At 31.5% G+C, this 19625-nt stretch overlaps 1 protein-coding gene across 1 annotated transcript; it reads right to left on the reverse strand.

Annotated features, from left to right (window-relative positions):
• Positions 1-7694: 7694 nt before the first annotated feature.
• LOC118035693 (probable BOI-related E3 ubiquitin-protein ligase 3) lies at positions 7695-9315 on the reverse strand. The gene is made up of 3 exons (XM_035041308.2): positions 8993-9315; positions 8545-8899; positions 7695-8376 (listed from the first exon to the last, which is right to left on the reverse strand). The coding sequence occupies exons 1-3, from the start codon at positions 9046-9048 to the stop codon at positions 7765-7767; spliced, it is 1023 nt and encodes a 340-aa protein (XP_034897199.1). The 5' UTR covers positions 9049-9315; the 3' UTR covers positions 7695-7764.
• Positions 9316-19625: the final 10310 nt, after the last annotated feature.

Genomic DNA, 19625 nt, shown 5'->3' on the forward strand with positions numbered 1-19625 from the left:
TTCTTGTGACATGAAATGGTGGTGAAATAGGAGGGGTTAAAGGGAGGAATATGACCCACATGAAATGGACGTGCGATTCTAAAGCAAATCAAGGGGACCAAATTAAGCATTGAAGATGGGCTAGCTAGCACCTGTTTATTCACTTATCTTTTTCATTGGGTGATGGTGCGGTCTCTGGATCTCTCTCTCTCTCTCTCTCTCTCTCTCTCTCTCTCTATATATATATATATATATATATATATATATATATATATATATATATATTTCGGTTGTTGATTTCGGTAAAGATTAGCTAGCATTGAAAACTTTGGGTTAAGGGATATTCCAATGTGCAATGCACAACAACTCAAGCAAATTAAACACCATGATGCTTGCCATTTGACAACAATTAATCAACTAATTAAATAATATTTAATTCCCCCTTTGACAATCCCAATTATCTTTAAAGATACCAATTTTTAACACCTTTTATTGTATAATATTATTAGGATGCAATCTAGCTTAAAAAATCATCAAATGTTACACCGTCACTATCGAATATATTTTTTAGGGTAAAGTATATGGAGGGGCCCCATTATACTAATTATGCACTAATACTCCTCCCATTTTGTGCTTAATTGGTGTAATCCACAATTTGACTTTCTCAATTAGCAAGATTTCTTTTAATTAAGAATTCATTTGTATAATAAAAACCGTGTTGGTTTGTGGTTTGGCTGAAGTAAAATGAAAAAAATCCCTATGATTAATTAATTCTAAGCCAAATGTTTTTATCATGCTCATGTCAACAAATCCTATATATATAACACTGATAACAAATCATTCCTGTGATGAACAGCCAAACTAATTCTTTGAAAATTAATGAGATCATCAGAAGCCGACATTTAAGGGTCCATGATGTCCAAATTTCTAGCTTTAACTAGTTTTCTAACGTGTGGTTAGAAAACAAATTAAGAATAATCTCATATACATATACATATATATATATATACACACACACACTCAAATCAATTGAAGAAAAAAACAAAACCCTTAAAAATGTTCTTAAACAATCTCCAAATAGCTATTGTTTTACGCAATGTGTTTTGAGTTTTTTTAGCTTTGATTACCCGCAAATTAAGCTCAAAACATGGTCTATGCTAGCTTTCACAATAATTCTCGATGCTTACACAAGGAAGGACTTGTATATAAAGAAAAACAATTAGGTTTTGTTTAGTTGGTTCGTTTCTTACTATCACAGCGATGAATACAAAAGAGACATAAATATATTTAGTTAAAGAGATGAAAATAAATATATTTTTAAAATAATTTTTTATATTTTCAAAGTATTTTTTTATTATATTTTTTTATTTTTTTATCTCGAAATAGTAACCAAAACTATCTTATTTTATCCGTGGTGACGAAGAAACCACAAGAATCACAACAATATATTAATTTTCTAGCCAACCTCCACGCTTAAAAAAAAGATGGTGTGCATGACAAGGTGTGATGGCAACCAAATGTTTTTATTGATGACAATTGGAGTGCCATTATTCATTACATTGACATTTCCTTTATATGATATTCTTTTGAGAAATCAAAAATGTATACGGCAGATGGATTTGATTACAGACTCGAGGGAAGAGACAATGTAGAGTCGTGGTATCAAACAAATTGGTCAGTTTCATGGGCTTAGTGTGGATAATTCTTTGAATAATTTGGACAGACATTATTGTATTTTGATATCATTTGTCATACATGCATAAGATTACAATCTAGACAGACGACAGATGAGTATGCTGTGTGAATAAGTGGAGGGAAAATGACAGGAGACACCATGGAGCTCATTGACAGTGCTTCTGATTTATGATAAAGAATTAATGGATTAATGCCATTTTTTTCAGCATAAAACAACAATTATATTCTTATCCAGGGGAAAAAAACAAAGAAGATATTTGGGAGAAGTTTTACTAAAATATACTAATTGATATATATTTTGGGTTTTTTTATGGGATAGTATATATATCTAACTTGATCTAATTCAAACTTAAATAATTCAAGACTTAACTCGAGCTAGGTTTTATAATAAATTAAAAAAAATAATTTGATATGATCCCATTAAAAACCTGAAACTCATAATGGATTTTGTTGTGTTGGATTAGAAACTCTGAACCTTGTGAATTTTATTTTCTCCCCTCTATGCCATGTCCACCCGTGGCCATTATGATGGTTCAATTGCACCCATAAACAAACCCTAGACAAGGGATTTTTTTATTTTATTTTTTTGGGAAACAAACCTAACAGAGGAATCATTTCGTTTCCTAATATAAAAAAAATGGTGTCCAACACTTGATTGGATTCCCAGGCTAAGATTATACCTTTGAAAATTGGCAAGTTCATTAATTTAATTAGCCCTAGAAAATGGATTAGCATTAATCTAATTTGATGAGGGATCCTGATCAGAAAACAGGCAATAAAAAAAGTCTGTCTAGGGATGGATGGACTGTCCAAAGTCCAAACCACAGCTTTTAATTAATAAGGAAAACAAGTATTAATTAACACAAGTTAATTAACAAGGGTAATTAAGAGGAGAGTAGTGGGAATCAGATTCAAGTGTTTCAGGGGAGGGCATGCATGCCGGTCATAAAGGGACAGATGGTCCTAGTCTTGTGGAGGGACCCACTAACAAGGCCTCGAAGATCCTACAAACAAAATCAAAATCAAAATCAATCTCCTATTATTTTTGCGATGTCCTCGTTACTTTCTCCTTATTAAATGCTAGCTTTGGATTTTTTGAAGGTGTTTAGGTGGGCCCCTTGAAAAGCTCTTGTCTCTGAAATCGAACAAAAGTTTTATAGAAATGGTCCCTTAATTAGTTGGAAAATCTTGAAGGTTTGGCATGGAGCAGAAATGCCTGAATGCTATTGAAGATGACTTGTAAACAACTTGGAGAATAGGGACCTCCTCTTATGGAGGCAGAGAGAGGACTTTTATTGCTTGCTGCCATGTATTATTCCCAAGTGAGGGAGACCATTATTGGACTTCATTCCAATGTGATTTTAATATATTTCCTTTGGGATTTGTCCCTTGAAAATCCCATTATTTCTTTTCTCTTTTTTTTTTGTTTCTTGATAGAAAAAAAGAGGGTATTTGGAAATGTATTATTACATGTTTTTTAATATATATTTTTGCTTGTACAAACATCAAAATCATATTTTATTATTATTATTTAAAACTCACTTTTGACATCAATGTATTAGAACAATTTAAGAGCACTAAAAAAATCAATTTGAAGCAAAAACAAAAACCAAATCTTCATGGAAAGCAGGATTGAATAAAATAAAATAAAACAATATTGTGCAAGGTTGTACACATTAGAAATAGGATCTAAAAGTAAATGTTTTTTTTTTAAATAAATTTTATCTATATAAAACATAAAAAAAATTATAGACGAATCAAAATAATATTTTGAAAAATTAAATACATACAAAACTATTTTTTAAAAAAAAAAAAAAACCTCCATTCAAAAAAAGCTAAATGAGAAAAATAAAAAATGATAGAGAAGGGATGTTAATTGAGACATAAATTAAAATTTATTTTTTAAAAAAATCATATTAAAAAGTATCAATTAAAAAAAATAAGAAGAAATAAGAAGAAAAAAAAAAGCAGCGATAGGTTAGGCATCACAAACGCGTTTAAAAGAAATAATAAAAGAGACAATGATAGTAATTGGATTTGCTTTTTTTTTTTAAGAAATCACAATAACTAAGGAAAAAAATAACCTTGGAAGTACAAAATTGAATAAGAAAAAAAAGAACAAAAAAATAACTTGAGACAACTTAAGTTAGCGTGATAAACATGTAACAGGAATAATAAGGGGTGAGCTAACCTAGGTTAATCTGTAAAACTCGTGGCTTGAGTCATGAGATCAGGATAACTTGATAAAAAAGAGATTGAAGAAAATCACGAAGCCAATCTTTTTTAAACAAAATTATTGAACGATGAAATCAAAAAATAAAATGGTCCAAAAAAAATGTTAACCCGTGTTAACTTTTCAAGCTCGTAATCCAGGTCATTAGATCAAAAGCACCATAAATAAAAAAATCATAAAGTTCAATCCCCAATAAATCAAAAAAATCCAAAAAAAAAAAGAATCGATTACACAAAAGGTTCTAAAAAAAAATTTATTAAAAGAACAAGGATAAAAATCAAAATAAAAAAAAATTAGAGGGCAACAAAAAAAATTTGATTGGAGGGTTAGATTAAAAAGAAAAACAACTTTAACAAAGGAAAAAAATCGAAAGAAGGATTAAATTGAAAGAAATAATACATCATAAACTTTGATTGAATGATAAGATTGAAAACCAATAAAACTTTAATAGAAAACTAAAAAGAAATAGAAATCAAAATAATAAAAATCAGACTGGAAAAAATAATATATGATAAGTCATAATTGAATGACTAAATTGAAAACAAACAAAAATTTTCTAAGAAGGTCACAAACAATAATTAGAAATAAAAGGAACAATGACTAAAATTGAATACAAAAATCAACAAGGACCAATGTGTACTTTTCAGGAGAGGGGACATAAAAGAAGGAAAAATAAACAATTAATGGTGACAAACCGCCATATGTTGTCGTATGCCGCTTAGAAGAAAGAGGATAATAAACAATCAATGGTGACAAACCGTCATATGTTGTCGTACGCCGCACAGAAAAAATAGGATCCTCGGCGACACTTTCATTCACATGATGGAAGGGCTAGTTTGACCACTGGAAAGGCGCTGCATGCACTGCTTAAAAGGCACAAGAGCCTTCCACGCACTGGTACGTGAAGAACATGCATCAACAACTTTTTGAATATAAAAATTAAATACTCAACATATGGAAATGCCCTCTAGAAATATGGAAATAATAATAATAAAAAAAACCCTTTGTAAAATGATAAAAATCCCCTTGGACATGTCTTATTTTTTATTTCTATGGAAAAAAATATCTCTTTATTGTTTTCTAAAAAATAGAAAGATAAAAATACCTCTAAACAACAATTATGATTTTTATTTTTTATTTTTTATCTTGAGAGGTAAATTAGTTATTTTATTATTTTAAAAGGATGTAAAAGATGCATATACCCTTTGACAATTATTTAATGATAAATAGGCAATTGAAAAAGATTAAATTACCTCTAAAATCAAGAATCAATTAAGGCATCCTATTTTTTCCTTTAAAGAGCGAAAATGTAATTTCTTTGTAGTAATGAGTTTTTTTTGTCTATATTTACAATGATTTTCCTAAATATTTTGGAGTTTTGTTAATTTATAATAACTAATTAGTTCTTAAGAATAAATATAACAGATACAATCAAATCAGCACTAAAAAAATAATATTATTCAAAATTGATCAATTTTCACACATTGATGTAATAATTCAACAATCCAACCCATTTTTTAGGTAATCTCCCGGATTTATTGTCATCAACCATGCCTCATTGAATTCAACAACTCATCGTCATCATCAATCAACGGTCACCAGTCGCCACCACCGCCTTGCTTACCTCACAACTTGCAAACAAATCTTACACGTTAACCTCTCTGCCTCCGCCTGTTCATTGCCTGCCACCCATTCAATTCAATTCAAACTACCGTCGTCGTCGTCGTCGTCATCTAATTTCAGATTTTTTTATTCAAAGAACGTAATTTTTTCAAAAAAAATATTATCATACGGTTGTGGCAGATTATTTGTATTATCATTTTTTTTTTCTTGTCATCTATTTGCTTTCTCATTTGGCCGTTTTCGGATGGTGGATAAGGTCATTATCATAGAGTCTTGTTTGGTTGTTTGTTTGGTGTTGTAGTGAAATTATAATTTTTTTAAATTTTAATTATTTTTGGATATTTTAATTTATTTTTAATATGTTAATATCAAAAATATATTATTTTAATATATTTCAAGAAAAAACACTTGAATAAGTAATTTTGATTACACTTCCAAACAGTTAAGCCTTTTCAACTATTTATTATGGTTTTTATTTTTTTATTTTAATTTCAAAATTTTAATTGCTTGTGATAATTTTTATAAAATCCACAATCTTTAAATAAGATGAAATTACTTGTATTTTATGAACAAATTTTGTTCAAATAATCTTGATATCCCCAAATTAAGTATTTGTTGTCATAAGGGAACAAAAAAAAATTATATCATGTTGTAGAGTACCTTTTATAATTCTTTTTATCTTCATGAGTGAACAATTATAATTCGAATTTACTTATGATAAATTTGTTATTTTTCCAGAAGTGTATTTGATAATTTAATTGTCTTCTAAAATTATTAACAAATACATTGTAACCTTATTAGATTGATTATTTTATGTGATTACCACAATATAAGACATCGAGTTTTCAATAAGGCACCACCATTGGTTATAAATATGGACCAACAAATGCATGACAATTGCGTTATTGAGTAGGTGAAAATATATTCAATACCCACAATTAATATTTTAGAATTCAAATTAAAGTTATTAAATTTAATCTCCTCATGATCTATTTTAAAGTCCATTAATCAAATTTAATTTAAAATAAAAAAAATTTTTAAGGTGTTTTTAAATATAAAAAAATTTAAATAATATTGTTTTAAATATATTTAAAAAAAATATTATATATATATATAAAAAGTGTGCACGAGAGAGATTGGAAAAGAAAAGAGGGAGGAGAGCATATAATTATAATAGTGCCAGTCACAGTCCCCTGCACACTAACAGCGACATTTGCGCGCGTCATACGTGTCAGCTTTTGCCTCGCACCTGTCTCTTTCACTTTCTCGTTGACCTCACGCTTTACTTTCCACGCGTGTTACCCACGCTCAACGCAGTTAACCCTGGATGAGTTCCCTGTCTGGTCTCTCTTGTACTAGTAGTAGATGCGTAGCCTACGAGTCTGGGACCCACTTGACGATACCCATGTCCCCACCTCTCCCTCCCTCCTTTTTTGCCTTCAACTCCAAAACTACCTCGTTAACTTGCGCCTCTATCTCGCCAACTTTGCTAAAATACGCCTCTCTGTCCATTTTCAACTTAAAAATAATTATTATTTTTCCAAATATACAGGAGACTGTCATAATTACATGGTGGAGATACAACAAGATTTAAATTTACAGTCATAAGGTATGTTTTTGTAGTCTATTCATGGGATTTTTATTTTTATTTTAATATTTGATTAACCCAAGAAATTTTATGGCTCTAAACTTGAGTGAAGGTTTTGAGGAACAATTTTAATTAAGTGCATTTGATTTATAGTCTAATTTAATTGAAAGGTCGACAAAGTTAAGTAATTGGTCAAATTAATGCAAACACTCTTGCTTGCTACGCATGCATGTTGTTTTTTTTCAAGAGATGTTGCAAAAACGATAACTACATTAATTGCAAGGAACTTAAACATTGAACATTGAATTGCACCAATTTCTACAATGATACAAGCATTAACTTGGTAGGAAGCATCCAAGATGGAAAAGAAATTGGACAAAAGTAGGGTTCTTATCTTTCCTTGTAAGAATTTTTGGGTGCTATCTTACTATCATTTTGTAATGATTTCCGATAGGAAAGTTAGGCTAATTTGTCCACCTTGTGGGAAAAATTGACAAACAAGGCAAGGAATGCGGTGGGAAAAGATTATAAAATCCAACAGAAGAATAGTTACTGGTAATAATGAAAGCAAGAAAAGAAAAAGGGTAAACAAATTTTTGTTTTCTTGAAATTTATCTTCTTTTTTTTAAGGGTATTTTGGTTTTGTTCATGACAAGTTAACATGGACACTAGCATTCTTGGTGGCTTTACAGATGGGGCAAGTATGGAGACTTGACCCACAAACAGTACACAAGCACAGATGCCTACAAGGCAACAGCAACACACAAGACTCTGCCTTGTTACAGTTCTTGCACAACCAACTACCTGTACCTGTACCCCTGGGACCTGCACCATTATTGTCCTGCGCCCCACTTGCTAACGTGCACCTCTCCGACACTTTTTCTTCCCATCCATCATCACCATCACCACCATTGCTACCACAACATGATTGGGCATCGTCCAATAATGCTGCTGTCTGATCATCTAATCCTGCACCGAGGGTGCGGTCTTCCTTAACCTGTGCTGCGAGGACTTGTTCAAGATTGGAACGTAGAGTATTGGCTGTTGCTTCATTGGATTGTGCTAAGTCTCTCCATATTTGGTTCTCTACGCACAAAGACTTGACTTTCTCTTCGAGGGCCCAATTCAATTTGCCTATCTTTTCAATTTCTTCTTCTTTTGCTCTTAGTCTCTTCATCATCCCCGTCTCTATTGCCTCTATTATCCTCCTTGCTTGCCTCTTCCTCTTCTCTTCTATCTCCATCCTTACTTTCTCCATCTAAAACAAAACAACAACAACAACAAAAACATCAATACAACTTATGCTTAAGTAAATATATACAATATGAGATTGGCAATACGGCAATGCAATATGCTAATCATAAAAAGAAAAGGAAAGAGAAAAGAAGCGAATAGAATTGTGATTTTAATGATGTGATGAACTTACATGTTGAGAAACAAGGCAATCGATGTCTAATTGCTGTTGTTGGATCTGAAAAGAGAGGTCTTGGCCAAGAAAGGAGAAGGGGGCGCTAGTCTTATTGGATTGTACTAGAGTTGGATATGAGAGGAGAGGATTGATAGAGTCTCTTGGGCGCTTTCTTTGTACAGGGACGTTGTAAGTGAGACCACTGTCTGAATTGATTGGTGTTTTATGGGAGATTGAATCAGTGACCACAGAACTGTACATAGGAAGAAGTGTCTCAGCTGTTGTCGTTGGAGTTCCTCCTGATAATGGCACACCGTATCCCATTTGGGCGTTGTACATATTTGTATTTGCTTCAATGGGGTTCGTTATTTCCCTGCAAATTCATCATACAAAACAACATTAGATGATATAAACACTCGTAATAGCAAAGTCTTTGAAACATGTGTGTGTAGATACCAACACCAACCTGCTGCTTATGAGTTGAGGAGGGAAGAGATTGAGGCGCCTTGCTTCAACAGCCATAAGAAGATGAATAAGAAGAATGATCTGTGCGTTCTTGCTATCTCTGCTCGATATAAGAAAGGCAGGCTCTTTCGTTCTTGTTCTTCGTGGCTAGAGGGTTGGTTTTTAGAGAGGAGGAGAAGAGAACAATAAGAGAGAAAGAAATGAACAAAATGGGCATGCAATAGAGGTGTTAAGGCTGATGGTGGGGTTTATTTAGGGTTTGGTTTGGTCTAGAGAGAGAAAAACAATTTTAAAAAAAAAAGATAATAAGAGAGAGAGAGAATAAAATCTCCACACACTCACTAGTATATTTTCATCTCTAGAGGTGTAGAGAGATACAATGTGAGAGTTTCTATTTTGGGATTCGTTTACCATGAAAGAGGTAATGACCCATTCCGCCTTCTACTTTACGCCATTTCCACAATCAACAAACGCAGTCAATCTTTAACAAAAATAAAAATAAAAAAAAACAAACAAACGCGGTCAATCCATATTTACAGCGAATTACCAGGATTAATTCCGGAATATTAGCCGCTATTCACAGTAACCGGAGAATAATGGTGGTGTTCTTCTTTTACTATTTATCCTTCCTCCACCTTTTTGTAAAAATATAATATTTTTTTATAAGTTATTAATTCAAGTATTATAAATTTTATAATTATTAAAAACTTATATGATTATTAACTTTAAAATTTATAAAATTGATTGAAATATTTGTATATAATCAAACATTATATTAAATTTTTTTTAAAAGGGTTGATCTCGAATTAACTACCTGACTGTACATGAATTATTGATTTAGTTTCCGATAATTTTTTAATCTAAATTGAGTTCTTTCAACAGGTTTGATCAGCGGAGCCCGCTTTTCACATCTAGAAATAAACTAGAAATTGCACTGCTATGCCGTGGGCCTCTATTATTATTTTTTTCAATAAAAACTCTGTTCTGGCATTGAAAGTGTATTTTTTTTATAAAATAAAAAATTAAACTTGTTTAGAAATGTGGAAGTTTATGCTTGCATGTGATTTTTAAAAGTATATTTGTCTTAAAAAAAATATTAAATTAATTTTTTTTTATGATTTTGATATGCTAAAAATATAAAAAAATATTTTGATATATTTTTAAGTAAAAAGAACTTTTGAAAAGCACCATGCACCATAATGTCAAACACCGAAATAAAAAATAAGGATAAAAATTGCAATAAAAAATAAGGATAAAAATTGCAATAAAAAATAAAGTAAAGGGCAACTATAATTTTCTGATCGGATGATGAAATTGAAAATAAAATTAACTTTAACTAAATGCCAAAAAGATCAAACAAATGAGAAGAATTTTTTGATCGGATGATGAAATTGAAAATAAAATCAACTTTAACTAAATGCCAAAAAGATCAAACAAATGAGAAGCAAATTGAAAAAAAAAATGATAAAATAGGATTGAAGGATGAAATTGAAAATAAATAAAACTTTTTATAAAAAATTAAGAAAAGAAATCAAAAAACAAAAGAATAAAATTTGAAGTTGAAGTATCAACAATAAAAAATATCAAACTATAACTTTCGAGGAGGAGTGAGAAAAAAAAAGAAAAAAAAAAGCCTCACAAGAAATAAACCATTTCAGTGTTGTTTACATGAGCTGCACCAACAAGAAAATAACATAATAATGCTTCAAACAATACAGTGAAAGAGAGAAAATTTTTCTACTAGTAAACGTCATCCACATCGTCTAAAGTGTATAGGCACCGCACGCACCAACAACCTTTTTTATTTAAATAATAATATTTTTTAATTAAAAAATCAAATTGCTTTTAAGGGTACATTTTTTCATTTTATTATATTTAAAAAATAAAAAAGATAGAAATGCTTCTATGCGCAGTTTAATTTTTTCTTTTACTTGCGGGTGATTAGGTTATTTTTATTGTGCTTTCAATTTGAAAAAAATACTTATACTCTTGGTTAAGTGTTTTCCTTCGATGATTAATGGGTTGCATGAAAACACTAAAACTAAGACATTTGATTTTTTTAGGAAGAGGAAAATAATAAAATAATATATATGGTCACAATGAACTTGTCTTCCATTTTGGCTTATTTGTTATGTTTTGAGGCTTGATAGAGATTATTGAAGATTAGTTTGAGGTTTACTCTTAATTAATAAAAAAAGGAAAAAACAAAGAGCAAGCCGACTGAGGCTGCCATGGACAGCCACGCAAGCATAAAGTAGGGTCCACAAATAGACTAGTGGGGGCAGAGTTTAAGGAGGTCCATGTTCCACCACATTTGCACAGAGAAAAAAGATGGGACCATGCATGATTGCCAGCATGGCAGTAGTGGGGCCCAATGGAGATTGGATTTTTTTTTTTGTTAAAAAAGGAAGAACTTTAACGAGCGGCCGTTGTGTGGGGGTTAAAGTTAGGGGTACGGTATTTACCCAGAGAGTTATATATATATATATATATATATATATATATATATATATATATATATATATATAGAGAGAGAGAGAGAGAGAGAGAGTTGCATGTTGTCTTGGCTGCATGGTAATCAAGCGGATGTTTGGAAAATAATAGCATTTTTTTTTTTTTTGAAAATATATTAAAATAATATTTTTTAATTTTTTAAATTTATTTTTTATATTAATATAATAAAATAATTAAAAAATATAAAAACTTAATTTAAAATAAAAAAATTGATTTTTTTTTATTACTAACCACCATATAAATTTGGCCCGAGGTATCTAAATTTAACTAATCTAACTAAGTTTTTTAAAAGGACTAACTTAAATTTTACCTATTTCATTTAAAAAAATAATTCTAAAAAATATTATTTTAATTTTTAAAAAATTCAAAATAATAAGTTTTATCTAGAACAAGATATTTATTTTATTTTATTTTATATTATCTCTGATGACACTGACTTTTCATGTCATTAATTTTTAAGATAAGCTATTATGTTAAATCGAGGAGGGTCGCATGGGAAACGTTGGCCAAGATTTGGCAGAGTCTGCCATGATGATGTTGGGATAGATCAATGGAGTTGTCGTTTTGTTTTGTTTCCCAGCTGTTTTTACCATGGTAACGTACAAGTTTGTTGATGAAGATTTAATTATATTTCATTATTTTTAGTTTGGTTATATTTTTTTTAAATAAAAATAATTAAATTGAATTTTATTTAAAAAAAAAATAATCAGTTTAAACTGATCATTTGTTTAAACTGAACGGTTTTTTCGGTTTAATTTGATTTTTTAGAAAAACCAGTCGGTTTTTAAACCGATTTAGCTCAATTTTTTTCGGTTTTTTTAGCTTAGTTTTTTTCAGTTTGGTAAGGTTTTTTTCGGTTTGAGTTCGATTCAGGTTCGGTTTTTTCGGTTTCAGAGTTATAAAACCAAAATGATCATGATAACAATATTGATCACCATTTGATTTGTTTCCATTCTTGGAATCCTAGAAAGATAAATTATTATCAAAAAATCTTTTAACAATGGGTGTTGCTAATTTTACCTATGGCTATGTTTTGTTTTCTGAAAATTAATTTCTGGTAAACTACTTTTTAAATTTTCTTGTGTTTATTTGCTATTAGAAAAATTGGTCAATGAAAAATACTTTCTGATCAACAGAAAACACTTTCCAGTCAAATGAAAATTTGTTGCTTTGGTTATATATATATTGTTTTGAATATTTTCTTTTCAATTTCATCTCTTAGAATGTAATTTTTATATTAATTCTGGTCTTTATTTTTATAATTATTATTTGCTTTTCCTTATCATTTTTTTATTGAAATTTTTTATGTATCAAATTTGATCTTCATTTTTTTGATTGTTACTTATTTTATTTGAAATAATTTATGAAATGTTAATTTTTATTATTTTAATTTCTTCATCTTTTATTTTTTTTTATTTTTTTAGATTTGATCTCTATTATTTTGATTATTATTTATTTTATTTAAAATAATTTATGAAATTATATTTTTTTTCAATTTCATTTCACATTCAAATTTTTGATTTGTAAGATTTGTTTCTCATTATTTTAATAAACTTAAAAAAAAAATATTAATAAGTTATTTTTCTAGCTCATTTTCCATGACATAACCAAACACTGGAAAGTGTTTTTCTACTTAATTTTTCATTACACTACCAAATATCAAAAAATAATTCACTTTTCCAAAATTAACTTTCCTAAAATTCACTTAAAAAAAAAAAATCACTTTCCAGCAAACAAACGGGTTATAAAAATGTTCTTGGAATCGATTTTCATGAAAATCCCGTACCAAATGAGTGAGGCCCACAATTATATTACACATCAATCTCACAAATTGAGTAATCAAACACTATCTAATATATCAAACTTGAGTAATCTAATAGAGAAGTTATTTGATGAAAAATGATTTGCTCGATGCATGCGAGAATAACCTACATGGCTTATATATATATATATATATATATATATATATATATATAGTCCTAATGGAAAACAATTTTGATTGAGAAATCTGACATCAATAAAGATGGAAGAAATTAATTATCTGCTAGCTCCTAACCAATGTAAGTGTCACATGCACATAGTTCCAAAGTCGCAATCAATCTGTATTCTCTCTATTACATGACCAAATACAATGTTTTGAACGGCTTAGTTTGAAAATCTAGAAGGCACAAACCATCTACAACGTTTCATTTATGTTTCACAGGATTTATTTTGCATGAAGCAAGTCAATTTCATGGAAATTTTAGACATTATTAATACTCGAAAGCTCTCGGACAAAATGCAAGGCTTGATAATTGCTTGTGCTCTAAATTAGAATTTAGTGTCTGTCCCTTCTGACTGTCTTCGTAATCGCCTTGCCACAGAACAATTTTCCAATTATTCAACCCATTAATCAGCCTGATGAAATTCGTTTTTGACGTGCATTTTTTTCTCAGGCAGGATCTCGAATTTCCACATGCAGGGCCTACACTTCCATGGAATTGATTTCCATTCCCATTTGACATTACCACCTCGACCGAAATATGTTGTTTGACAATCAAATATTCTCTAACTGATTTCAAGTTTTCAAAATCATGACCTGAATTTTCGCCGATGTATGGATTGAATAATTCATCTCGAAGATTATATAACATCTAGGGTTTGTTGCTGTGTAATATTTTCTCCCATAAATTCAAGCCACGAGGGACCATGAGAGGTGTTCATCGAGCACATTTTCTTTATTATTATTATTATTATAAAAAGGAGGTTTGAATACGAGATTTTTGCCAGTTGAGAGCTACATGCTCATCGGGAAGAGGTGATCTTACCTACTCAGCTCACAATTTTTGACAACCTGCCTGCCTTGTTAATGGCTACAAGTTTAGGATCGATGGTTTTAATTAAAAGGGACTGGGCAATATCGGTCGATCGTTAAATAGTCAACAAAAAATTAGTAAAACAACACGGTTTGAGCAATGAATTCATGTTCTAATCGAATCCATTCATTTTTCAACTCGAAATTTCCATGAATTCAATGAAGCTAGCTAGCTGTACTATCCAAATTTGACCATATTTATGCAGCCTAACTGCAGCCTTCGGTTGAGGCGCCATATAGTATCCAAAGTCTCATTAATTACTCGATCGACTCCACCACCACACCAAAGTCTGCGTGCGGCTATACACATAGTATAAGTCTAGGATAGTGTCCGAGAAGATATGTTTGAATGAGTAATTATTTTAAAAATATATTCATTTTTATGTTTTATATCTGTTTCTTCTATTTTTGAAAAACAACGAAATACGTGGGTTATAAAAAAACGATGCCAGAATAAAATTACGAGCGAGTATTTTGACGAGTAGAGCTATCAAGTGGAGATCCCACCGTTGAGTAACTCTGAAAATTAAAAAGAAGAAATCAATGCTTGTTCGTCATCTCTCTTTGACAGCTCGTGCCATGTCCTAAACGGCTAAACAGCGCTGCCCTCTTGTCTAGATATTATCAAAATAAAGACACATTTAATCAGACCATTCCTTGATAATTAATACATATAGATCCGAGCTTGTATTTAATTATTAATTTTAGGCACGTTAACGGGAGGAACATGGCAATTTTACACCCCGCATGACGTAGAAAACTCGACATAATGTGAATTTCTACGAAGTCTCCTCTTAATTGATTAATTAAAATATCAATCAAGTTCCAATTTACTTAATTCCCTTGTCGATCTTAGCTCATTTGTATATATATATTTTTTATGGGGGCAAGAATAAGCAGATTAGCTTCAATTCAGGGAACAAAACGACAAACAATTAGTCATTTAATCACTGTAGCATCACTTGGCATTTGTTAATTAAACCACGCCAACTCAGGTCTCTATACAATTCGATACTAATAATGTCTTGATATCATATCCACATGGGTAATATCATGAGCTAATGCCTGATCGATTATAAGATAATACGCCGCATAAGGCAGGCCGTACAGACACAGCAAGGCCAGGCTACATTGTATTTGCATTTCAAAATCATCATTAATGCTTTAAAGATTAGCCTTAAGTTAAGGACACCTTATATATGTGTGTGTGTGTGAAGCTATGAGGATTGAGGAGAAATTATTAATATTTTTTATGCAATTGCAGTTGGGGCATGGTAGAGAGTACTGTTAGGTGATAAAACTTTGAGTGGAAAGGACTCTATAGGTTGGACCATACCTTTCCCATATTTCCATAATGTTATAATTGTTGAGTAGAGTCTAGAAGTTAAGCTTTTAGTGAAGTTCAAGAACAATCCTACAAAATAAACTAAGAAATTTGAGTTCAATAATAGTTAAATTATCTTGAAGCTTCGTAAATTACAAAGGGGAAATAAGAAAAGTGATAGAGAAAAGGAAACACACAACAAGAAGATTAGGTAAAGTAGATACATAGATGAATGCTATATTCACCTTTCTCTTTAATTCTAGCTCTATTATTGCATGCATCATGCCAACAATATAGCAACTACACTTTCGTTTAATCACCACCGAAATTGAAAAAACAAAACATAAAAAGCAAAGTGAAAAAACAAAAGTTAGGAGAAAAAAGGAGATCTAATTAGATATTGGGTCACAACCAATTTTGCATTTTGATGATAATTACTTTATTGCTTGATGCGTGTTGTCATGATAAATCAGGACAGTACTACAATAGTAATACAATATACTAAAAGAAAAAAAAAAAAAGAATTGGTGAGGATATAAGAGGAATCATGTGTGTTTGTGCTTCCCATCTTCTTAAGGCAAAATGTATTGCATGATTTTGACTTGGTTTGTTCTTCGTGGAGTCATCTTTTCTTCTATTCAACTCAAAGTTGATGGAGTATTCTACATGTGATCTCCACCCCCTTTTTAACCCTCAAGACATTATGAGAATCTCGATGTCTCTCTCACACTCATGTACATTACATGGCTTTGTTTTTGCTTTTTGGGAATCTCATTCATCACCCCCACAAACAAATAAAGCCAATCCTTTGAACATGTCAAGCTCACTCCTCTCTCTCTGCAAATTAATGCATATAATAATTCAAAGAGAGAAACGTAGTTGAAGAATGGGAGCTTTTTTGTTTATTAAGAAGCAAAAGCACTAACTTTTCTGTCTTCTTTTTTTATTTTATTCGTTCGAGTTGCCAGAGTTTGGTTGTGATGGCTATGTACTGTTATGTTTCCCACCAGGGTCAGTTGGACCATCATTATTTCTTGTATTGGAAACATACCTTACCTCTCTTCGGCATACTTGAAAAGGCGTTAGCTTTGTATCTCTGCCAAAAATTTGACCGTTAGGTTATGAGCTTGAAATGTGAGAGGGACGTATAGATATATGCATTAATCATGCATATTTGTGGACCCAATTGGTAAAGGTATGTAGGGTACACGATTCTCTCTATCTTTACACACATTATTGATTTTTTTTTTGGATTTGATGATAAGAAATATTTCCAAGATGACTTGGTGCCCTTTTTTTCTTTCCAAATAATCTTAAAGACGGCTTGATATATATATATATACCTAGAAAATCAAAGAAATTATCGTGCCTCCTTTAACTACTAGCCATCTCTCTTGTATTATAATATTTAATTATTCACCTCCGAAAATCTCAGTTCTTTTTATATAAGAACAATTGAAGAAAAAGTGATTTCACTATCAAGAAATTGAATGAGACACGTAAAGCAAGAAAGAAAGATGAGAAGGAGATATCAAAAGGACTGGCTGGGTTGAATATAAATGGGAAAAAAAGAAAGATAAATTCTGCTTAAAGTATACATGTCGCTTTTCTCTTGTGATTTTCTTTTTTGCTCTAATATGGGTTGCTCCTACTGTTTTCTGCCTTTATGTCTCCATGTGCATCCATATGCTTGCTCTACAGACAAGGACAAGTCAATTCACATTCATTTCCTAAATGCTTGTTTGCTTGCAGGAAGATGCTTGCTTCACTCATGCCGGTACCCCTTACCAGAACTGAATTCTAGAGGGACAAGATTCTTTATTACCGTGCACGCAGAGAGTTTTCTTGTTTTCCATTTTTTCCTACAACTCCCGCACAGAGGTTTTGATACAGCTAATGCAAACATTTGTACTGTCTTGTTACCCTCTTGTAGTTAAAATCTAAATGGGCATTAAAATTGCTTTGCTGATATACATCCAAGAGGTTTCCATATAAGATTTGGGAGGCTCGTGACTTGCTATCCCGTTTGGAAGACAATAAATATGATGGCTTTAGTAAGGGTGGGCCTAATTGCAGAAGTTTTGGGATACATGCTTCCTTCTTTAACTCATGATAGTGGCTCAGAGAGTTGTTGAGTGACTCACTGCCATTAAATAAGCAATTCTATTCTCGTGATCAAACATGGAGGCTTCGGCTACCATCAGCACAGTTGGATGGCTAGAATTAATGGACTCTTTGGATTCTAGGTTAAGAATAATAGCATGTAATTGGCATATACTAAGCTTCAAGAGCTTTGAAGGCCCAAAAATCTGCATAGGCTTCGTAGCCCAAATGACAAATCTCAAGAATTTCAGATGTAGGGCCGTCAAGCAAGTTAAGGCCCTATACTATCTAAATCTAGGAATAAGCTTCGCATTTAGCATTTAGCACTCCGAAGAAAGGCATATTAAAACTATGGATGTTATTGGTTTTGGGTTACAGCCCTTGACATTTAACTCTTTTAACCTAGATGTTTTTATTTTTATTTTTTATTTTTAGAGGGGTAACATTTAAGGGGTGTTTGAGATTTATTATAGGAAATTGCATAATATAAGATGTATTATAGGAAAGGTTAATAGGCTTATTCTTGTATTGTAATCTCTACATTAACTATTATAAATTGCCCTACATATATAAATAGTAAAGGTTAACTAATTGGTTAAGCCTCTTATTATTCTCAACTTGGCATCAAAGTCTTAAATATATTAAAATTCTTTTCTTCTCTTCTCTTTAATGGACTCCACTTTTGTTGCTCCCGCTGCCATTAACCACCATCAACCTTCTTCTTCTCCACCACCGGTGCAGACCTTTGCTTCTTCCTTTGTTTTGGACTCATTTACCGCTATTGACGTGCCTACTACTACTGATACTGTCGTGACTACTACTGCCATGAAGGCTTCTATCGAAACAATTGTTTCTCTTTCTAACACTCAACACATTATCTCTTTAAAGCTTACGAACACCAATTATCTTTATTGGTGAATGCAGATGAAGCTCTATCTTCTTGGATAAGGTGTTTCTCAATTTGTTGATGGCACTTTTCTATGTCCTCCTCCTTACATGGTTACTACCAATGGCTCTTCTCTTCAGGTTAATCCCTTATTTTTTCATTAGAAACAACAAGATCAACTTATTTTGAGTGCACTCATTTCTTCTCTTTGAATGGATGTACTGCATCTTGTTGTTGATTGCCAAACATCGCACTATGTTTGGCATACTCTCGAGTAAGCATATGCTTCTCCATCCAATTCTCATATTATGCAACTTCATAACTCTTTTCAAGATCTTCATCAAGGTGATGATTTGGTTACCATATATCTGCAACAAGTAAATACATTATTTGATGAATTAGCAACAGTTGATTGATCAATTTTGTTTACATATTTCAATTTGTATATGTTTTGTGAACGTCAAGGAGAGTTCAAGGACTTAGTGACTAGGCTCTCGACAAGGGCATATGCTCTTTCATATATAGACCTTCACAATCATCTTCTTACTCATGATTTTCTTCATAAGAGCTCTTTTCAATTCATGGGTGCTGTTATCACTGCTTCTTTATTGCCCATGCTGGCTCAACCACCATTAACCCTTGTTACACAACTGTAGCCCTCTGGTTCTTTTAACAACAACTTTATTTCTAATCGTGGTAGGGGATGTTATTATGGTGGCTGGCGACACAACAACAATTGTAACAACAACCACTCAGGGTATGGTTACCGTGGCTTCAATGGTTCTTCTAATAACGATTGAAGGTAAGGTAATTGGCAACAAAATAAAAGGAATAATGACACCCAACAATGGTCAGAATGTCAGGTGCTAGCTTTTCCATTCCGCACCTCAATGCTCTCAACTTCACAGCCATGGATAACACCCTAATGCCAATCTTCCTCTCAATAATGTCTC

Source organism: Populus alba, chromosome 11 (genome assembly GCF_005239225.2).
Source record: "Populus alba chromosome 11, ASM523922v2, whole genome shotgun sequence".
Lineage (NCBI taxonomy): Eukaryota > Viridiplantae > Streptophyta > Magnoliopsida > Malpighiales > Salicaceae > Populus > Populus alba.

Bases quoted from the DNA above. Each gene is read 5' to 3' on its own strand.
- LOC118035693 (XM_035041308.2), bottom strand. From the start codon at position 9,048: ATGGCTGTTGAAGCAAGGCGCCTCAATCTCTTCCCTCCTCAACTCATA. The intron at 8,900-8,992 runs GTTGGTGTTGGT...ATGAATTTGCAG, and splicing joins CCTCAACTCATAAGCAGCAG to GGAAATAACGAACCCCATTG. The intron at 8,377-8,544 runs GTAAGTTCATCA...GTTTTGTTTTAG, and splicing joins ATTGCCTTGTTTCTCAACAT to ATGGAGAAAGTAAGGATGGA.